The sequence below is a fragment of the Cyphomyrmex costatus genome, unplaced genomic scaffold (genome assembly GCF_001594065.2).
Source record: "Cyphomyrmex costatus isolate MS0001 unplaced genomic scaffold, Ccosl1.0 scaffold29, whole genome shotgun sequence".
NCBI classification, from domain to species: Eukaryota; Metazoa; Arthropoda; class Insecta; order Hymenoptera; family Formicidae; genus Cyphomyrmex; species Cyphomyrmex costatus.
In genome coordinates, this window is record NW_017277017.1 from 1,378,677 (window position 1) to 1,387,276 (window position 8,600).

Here is an 8,600-nt window from a genome sequence, read left to right on the forward strand (position 1 = left end):
TATATATATATATATATATATATATATATATATAGGTATATATAGTACATATTTAATACATATATGATACAAAGGTTGTTCATGTCAATATCTTGAAAAATTTTCATTAATCGTTCTGTTTTGAGGATATTTAACTAAATGTATGAAATTTTTTACGTTACAAATATAAAACCTACACAAAACCTTATTCCACAGATATTTTTTCTTAATTTGAAAACATTTGCATATTAGATATAAATTTCATAAACGTTCTAATTACAAAGTAAATATTGAAATTCATTCTGGTAAAGTTTTCTAAATCGATACAGTTTGAGAGAAATTTATACTTGTCAAGAATAATTATCAAACAGGCGACACACGTGCGTATATATTTATGTGTATTTTATTTGTATAAAAATATTAATATTAAACATACTATAATAGCAGCATTTTAAATTTACACAAATAACACAGAGCAACAAGCCAAGCACAATGCACAAAATTAAAATCAATATTTAACAAAATTAATTAAAAAATCCCTCATCAATGAAAGGATAATTTAACATATAAACAATGATTATGCATAATAATATTAGCGAATGTTGTTATTAATATTTTTATATTATTATTTAAATTATTTCATCGTTTTATATATACATAAGGCTTTAAATTGTCTAGGAAGTGGTACGAAGACGTTTTTAAGCAGTGATTCTTTCTATTGACTTTTTTTCGGATTATCAAAATATTGTCGTACCTCCACTGAAAATATTTGTCTTTTTGTCTTATCGAAACATTGAAAATTATGTTGATACTAAGATATATACATCTACGTTCTGATTCTTTTTTTTTTAATCCAATCGCTTACACACCCTAAAGGAACGTGTACCTTTGCTTCCTTACTATTGGCTTAAAAAGTATGTATCATTCTCGGAAAGATAATCGAAGCGGAACGTAGCCGTATGAGAAATAATGGGAAAACATGATGAAGCGAGAGAGAATAACGGTGAAGATGGAGAACGATAGTTCGAAAGAAAAGGTCGTGAACGAGGCAGGCGAGAGTCGAGCGAAATATTGGAAAGCTGGCTGCGCGGCAAGATAAAACGTTTCATAAAACAGACATCGATTCCGTATTACTCAGCGCCCACGTCGACGTGAATCGAGAGTCTTCGCCGGAGTGCTCCTCGAGAACGTCTGCCGACGGATAAGGGAACGGTCCTGCCGGCACATAAAAGGAAGACGAAAGATACGCATTTCCTTATTGCATCTCTTGGCCGCGTATCTTCCCGCCCTTCGTCTTCGTCGGTTCCTTCTATTCGCGCCACTTCTTAGCCATATCCATTGCATCGAATATCCCCCGCGTCCCTCATATATGTGTGCGAAATCTAAAGAAAAGGAATAAAAACTCTTGTGCGCGCTGGCACGCATAAGCCTCGTGAACGCATTCAACACGAGAAGAGAGTACGAGACATTATTGCGAGTGCAATGCGATTTTTTCTGTTCCAAATTTAAACACAATACCCACAAATGCATTCGTTCCGTGCAGTCTCACATTAGAATCGCGCGAATTATTCTATGTCGCAAAATATCAAGAGACATGACGTGGTAATTAACGTCGCGGTATTTTGCGAGACATAATTGTGGTACGTTAAATCTGATCTTTGTCATGAGAGGAAATGTGCTTTTATTAATAATTACGACGACATAATGTGTTATTCGTTGTGACGAAAGTAGTTTTATGACGATAGGGATAGAGGGTCCTGTGCTAAATCGCGCATGCGCGCGCGCGCGGGTGTGAAAATTAATAATAATACTAACTTTCCTTTTATACTGATCGTGAATTTCGTAACGTATAATATATATACCGCTACTTTCGTTAATAAAATACATAATTTCAACCGGCAGGAAGCTTTTGACATTGCATTTACGTCAAACGAGATTCGATATTGCGCTACCGGGAAATTTTACGGTCCCATTAATATATAGTTACTATATTACGCGTGCATATAATTGCAGTTAATGTCAAACGGGAATCGCTGAACGCGCACTCGTAAAATCTCATTTCAGAATTACTGCGAAACATGGAACGGCAAAAATCAACTATGAACATTTCTCTTTATTCCCCCTCAGTTTCCTCTCATTTACAGTACTTTCTTTGATTTCCATTATTTCGCAAATTTATTTCGCGCACTATGTTACTGTCATTGTACTATCTTTGTGAATCTTCTTATCGTCTTTATTTCAAATTAAGAAGTTTCCGGAAGAAAGAAAAGAGCGAGAGAGAGAAAGAGAAAGAACCAGCTATCGAAATTTAATTCAATCGTTCGTGTCGCATATCAGCGGTCGCTCAATTTCGCAAAACGTCCGCATATATTTTACACGAGCGTTAAACCATAATATAACGTAAATGCTGTAGATTATACCGAGCAGCGTGATTATATTTTCCAATTATCCATTGTAATCAGCCGGCGTGGTTCGATTTGATTCGATTCGATTCGATCGCGCATATCGGTCCTTTTTCTTCAGCTAGGCTAGTATCTACGCGATATCGATGAAATGAGCGGTGTCCGTTCAAAATATCGGATAACACGGCTGCGATTTAATTGCGTTATCGCCGGCTACCTGGACGCGCCACGCCCCATTCTCTGCACCGCGCACGATAATTATTCCATCGATTTGAAATAATTATATTGGGCTCGTAAGCGGGTAATACTCGGATACATACTATCATGGTTCGTTGGGATAGTCAATGAATCGCAATGCAGATTTTTTTCCCCGACGTCCCTTCCAACCCCGCGATTCCCATTGTCCGCCGTCGTTCGGCGGAATCTTCTTGCGTGAGGTTGGAATTTCATTGGCCGGAAATTGTGCGATCGTTTTCTATGTACATATCGGAATACCACCGATCGTGCCGTGAATTCTTGAAACTTCTGGTAATTGTCTTACAATTGTGCGGAAGAAAAAGAAATCCACCCGTATACAATGGCGCCGTATCGAACTTAAAGAATAGAACGCAAAGTGTAAAATAATTTTAAAAAATTTGAAAATCGTACGAGGTCGATCTAGCATAGAAAAGATAACGTATGTTTAAGTTACAAATTAAATCTTAACAAAATAATCTTAACAAACTTATTTTTAATGTGAGAAAGGATTTGTCAAATGAAAGATATTTTTATATTATATGTAATGATTATTCTTATTAAACAGCAGTACTGTAGTTTGAAAATAACCAATTATTTAAACAACTATTCGGTTAAACAGTTACTAACATTGTTAGAAGAGAGTAACTTAATTATCGGTTTTAATGATTATTGCCTCTGATATATATTAATTTAAATCTACCAAGAATCTAAAAATATATTTCGATTACAAAAATAATTACAATTACTAAGTAACATTTACTAATCGCTGACTTCTGATAAACATAGCTATTATCTAATTTGTAAGCTAACCAGTTTATTAATTTATGAAGTTACCTGAATATTGGAGCTGGAAAGATATTATGAAATCATTTGAAAAGGTTTTCGATTGGAATTATCTCATTTTTTCTTAAAAAAAGTTGAAATGTAAGAAATAATTGAACAATTCTGATTGAAAAATTTTTCGAATAATCTTTATAATAATATTAGAATTTTAAGCATTATTACTCTTGTAAAAATGTAACTTGATGAAAATAACCGTTTAGTCTATTAACCATTATTCTACAAATTTGATAACGATTGCTAAAATTATTTTTCGATAATCGGTTAGTCATTAACAGATAATGAAATAATGTTTGTTACTACAATTTTGGAATATTTCATGGAATATTTTATATTCTTGGATTATAAGTTTAACAGTTTCTAAAATGGATGTTTTCGTTTCATTATGTACAGAATCGATGCTCGAGAGAAGCCAGTGACGAAGGCGCACCACTCGTCGGACTCCGGCGTTTTTGGTCCACGCGCTTTTTTCCGAACGTCTTTTCCGAGCCCGGCAGTTCTGGTGATCGATGATATAAAGCGGCACGATGCGGCGACGTACAGATGTAGAGTGGATTTTCGGAAGGGTCAGACGCGCAGCTTCCGGTATAATTTGACCGTGATTGGTGAGTACTAGCCTGTAAGAATTTAATTTAACATGTATTCTGAATCTATAATTTCTTTTTATACATATTGCTATTATTATTCCACAAAGAATATAAATAGTTATTGAATTTAAAGCAATAAAACAAAGAAAGAGTAAGTTAAATTCACAGTTCTTTATAAACTTTACTTCAATCAATTGATTTCATATACATATAAATTCAGTTTATACTTTTATCTTTAAATTAATAAAGTTCTATACGGTTTCCAATATTTTTAAATTCTGTGGTTTCATGAAACTTTCGATTTTAAACATATCTAAAACTAGATATATTCAATTGAAAGTTTTTTTTGTTTAACACATAAATATATCTGTTTCAAACTCGCGTATAAGTTAATAGGAATAAACTTTTAAAATAAAACGAACATATTACGGAAATTAAATATCATATCAATCATAATAAATAATATGGCAATAGTAATAGCAACGACATTTACACAAAAGCAGACTGTCGCTCTCCTTTTCTATTCAATCAAAGGAAGATCACCGCGAACTAATTTACTACGGCTTTAAAGAAGAGTCTTATGGCGCATATTACGCTCTCGCGGACGTTGGATGGAAAAGTGAGAACCGGGAAAGGAGAGAAATAGCGGTTACATTTCGCTTGGGAAATCGATCAAGCTCGGCACGCACGTCACGCCGCGCCGCCGCCGCGCCGCGAAGAAACGATTCGTGGCGATCAGATCGAACATGAAGGGTATAGGTATACTATAGGTCGCTATTTTGCGAGGGCACGGCTCCGATCGATCTCTTACTTCAGTCGCGAACTTGCGACCGGAGTACGCGTTACTTTCTATCCGCGCTACTTATTCGAGCACACACTTCCTCTCGCATACGACCATTTTATCACCGCGTACTGCCTTTCGCAGAACCCGGCGAGTGGTACGCCCCGACGTCGAAGGGACGTACAAACGTCCGATCAAGCAAATACTGCGACCGCTGAAAAATGCATGAGCCAATCGTAGTTGCGATTTTCTTTTACGCGGCTGCGGTTTTTCCGCCACGTGAATCGCATGATCCAAGCTTTTCCAAGCGCATCGAGCAGAACTCGGACGCGACGAATTCAGATTCTTACATTACCGCGATAAGAGTATTAGGTCTGTTTTCTACAGCTAAACTACGTGTACACTTTCGATACTTAAAGAGAGTATATATAGATATATGTTTAATTGATATTTGACGAAAGCGAGAAAGAGATGAGTTCTAGTACAATCTAGCAGATCTAAATTAATAAATAACAAACAGATTATTGTCAGTATGACATTCCGTACAGCATAAACTTCTAATGCCTGTATCAGATTGCGGATTGACGCATCATTAATTTATCCGGGGCTGTTTCAGCCAATTACGATGCAGTAAAGTTCATTGGCTAAAATAAAACTGAGCAATCGTCAACCCGTATAGATTAGTACAAGTTTAAAAGACGCCCTCGAGACATCCAGATGACTTTCTACGTCGGAAGGACATTCTCAGGATCTCTCTCGAATGCGATATGTGGGATTCTATATGTATTTCGCGACGAAGACGATGAGTTAACAAAGATATTTTTACTCCCTAATCGCATGGACGACATTCGCTAAAAATCTCGCGATTACCATTATACGTTGATTTTGCTTCTCCCTCTTGCAACTTGAAGTAATATCCGGGTACCACGCTGCATTTTCTTTACCCGGATGTACGCGGCACACGTATAACGTCGTGCGGGTTGATCATAAAGTCCACATCATACGAAGGTGTAACTTTCATGGAAACCTCACTCGGAGCAGTCGCTTATAGCGAAGTACGTTCGAATCTTGGGATATCCCATATAGCTCGCGGCAGGAATATAACGTAAGAAATCCTACTCCCGATCCTTCCGATACCGGAATCCATCTTTGACGCCTCTCTTCGCTGCCGCTATCGACTGGAGCGGAATAGGGTGAGAGGGTACAGGAGAAAGAAAGACAGCGAAAGGGAGAGAGAGAGAGAGAGAGAGAGAGAGAGAGAGAGAGAGAGAGAGAGAGAGAGAGAGAGATTCGAAACGACATGGAAAGGGATAAGGATAGTGAGAATGTAAGTGTCGCAGTGCAGATTCCCAGAAGACCCGACGACCAGCATGAAATTCCCCTGCTGATCCCTCAGGCGATCTAACCCTTTCTAGTAATAGCCGAGCGCGCGTAGTGTTTCTGAAATGTTCGACTCGGAACACCCCACGTCGAATATCCGTATAAGACCCGCAAATACAGGTCATCTTAGAGTAAACGGATGATAGTTTTATCGACATATTCTTTCACGAGATTGAGATCCATTTTTCTATCGCGAAAACGTTTCGAGAACTTGCGATTTACTGCGACTTTCCAAGTTTCAATTTGTAATTGTCTCTCCGACATTAACATTCCGTACAAATCACACCGTGTCAATTAAAAAGAGTATGATAAGCTTTTATACACGCTTTATCTGTCTCGTGGAAATTTAACATCCCGAACGCTTTTCCTTTGTGCAATTGCTCTCGCACGTGGTTTCAACCTCTAATTAAGCTGTACCAATATTTTTCGTCGAGAGAACCGATCGCAAAAGCGACACGCGCTAAGGGGGCAATCCATTTTCCGCCTCCTTACTCCTGCTTTGTCGACTACACTCACCCGCACGTACCCTCAAAATGTTCCCCTGGAATCTGCCCCGCAAGGACCCCGTCCAATTCAAACGTACTCGCGGTATTCCAAAAAGTAACAAACGAAATTGGCCCCCGCGGGTGCGGTATCAAACCTCACAGAGGACAAGGTATTTTCATCAGAGAAGATTGGTTCCCGAGAGTTTCTAGATTGCGTCTCTCTCTCTCTCTCTCCTCTTCCTCTCTCTCTTCAACACTTTGCTCCCCGCCCCCTCCCTTTGTCTGTCTGCATCTACCTTTCTCTCTCCGATTTTCCTGAGCTTTTTCGCGATAACCAGCAACGTCCTATGCCAGCGATGCAATGTCCGAGCGCGTCTCTTCCGCTTTATCTCTTTCCCTTGTTCGCATATTGCGGTGCTGAGACGCCGGGAAGAATACGTATCTGAGCTCTTCGACGTTTAAGTTTGCATGAATGCGGCTGCCAACGTTGAGCGAATCCCGACGTACCGTGTAACTTTTGTTATTTTCCACATCGTACTCCGTCAGTCTCTTTAATCTTCTCGAGATACGAGAAACACTTTGAGATTCTTGTTGCGCTTTTTGCTGTACTTTCGAAAATGCATGTATGAAATTTAACAGTGGTATCATTTACACAGCTATCCCCTTTAGCAGTGGTCTTGTATTCGAGTTGCAATGTACTATACAAGTTTGATTGAGTTTGTTTGTACTTATATACAGTACATATATGTAACCAAAATTATTTAAATTTTAAAATTGTTATTTTACTCATTGTTTAGCAGCTAAATGATGTAAAGTAATTTTAAAATTTAAATAATTTTTATTATATATGCAATATTACGCGTAAATATAGCTCTGTAAAATATTATGTTTTACACTGTTATATAACACTCATAATAAATTAAATATACGCGAGATATATTTTTCAATATTTTAACAAAAGACTGTTTTGAATATCAGGCATGTAACTCGAATACGAAGTTTAACAGTCATATCATTTACAGTTATTATTGCAACAGTCAAATTGTAATAAACTACAAGTTGATCGAGTTTGTTTTAATTTATAATATTTAAACTGCCAAATATTATTTTCGTTATAGATTAATTTATAAAAATTTTTATAAAATATCAGTGCTAAGCGAGAAAAATAAAAAAATGTTTAATCTTAATATTGTTCATTGTATTATATATGTATACAATATATTGCGTATATAAATATATATAGCTGTGTCAAATATTATGCTTTTAAATTATCAAAGAAACGAATATTAAATTTACTTGAACTACACGAAGTAATCGTTGTAATCGCCACAGTGCCTCTCCTTATGTAAGGGATATTCCAGATTACATAAGGTACACGTGATAGACTATACACGTATGTTCTTGCGGACACGACTGTGATATATTAACACACACAAGCTTGAGACGCGTGAGGCACACCGTCTTACAGATTAGGCTAATGCGTCAGTATTCGCGCGGTATTGTTACGCTATCGTGTTACAGCGCGCGCTGTGTTGCAGTATATATACTAGGCGCAATATTATTATCCGTCATAATCATGTAAGTGTATTACGCGCCGACCTGCGGCGCAATAGTTAGTGTTCGTTATACTTACGTAAGTTTCACGAGAGCACCTCCTCCCTCGTCCCCTGAAATGCGTGTCGTTACCTCACCGGTTTCGCGAAACACGGAAACGCAGTTTCATCCCCGAAACGCTGACAAGAAGTTGCGCAACGTTCCTCAATGCAAATCTCGAAGGAGAACATCCGAACGTTTCTCCCGTCGAGAGTTTCTTTCCTCCCTCTTCTAATTATCGCCTCTTTGAATCGCTGATCACTCTTATGTACGTAATTATCTGTCGCCTCTCTCTCTCTCTCTCTCTCTCTCTCTC

The 8,600-nt window shown here is 37.6% G+C and overlaps 1 protein-coding gene across 1 annotated transcript in view; it reads left to right on the forward strand.

Annotated features, from left to right (window-relative positions):
- Positions 1-3,843: 3,843 nt before the first annotated feature.
- Positions 3,844-8,600, forward strand: part of LOC108775168 (nephrin) — a 95,714-nt gene continuing 90,957 nt past the window's right edge. The window contains exon 1 of the mRNA XM_018541456.1: positions 3,844-4,063. Within this exon, the coding sequence (XP_018396958.1) occupies positions 3,844-4,063 (220 nt within the window). The remainder of the gene's footprint in view (positions 4,064-8,600) is intronic.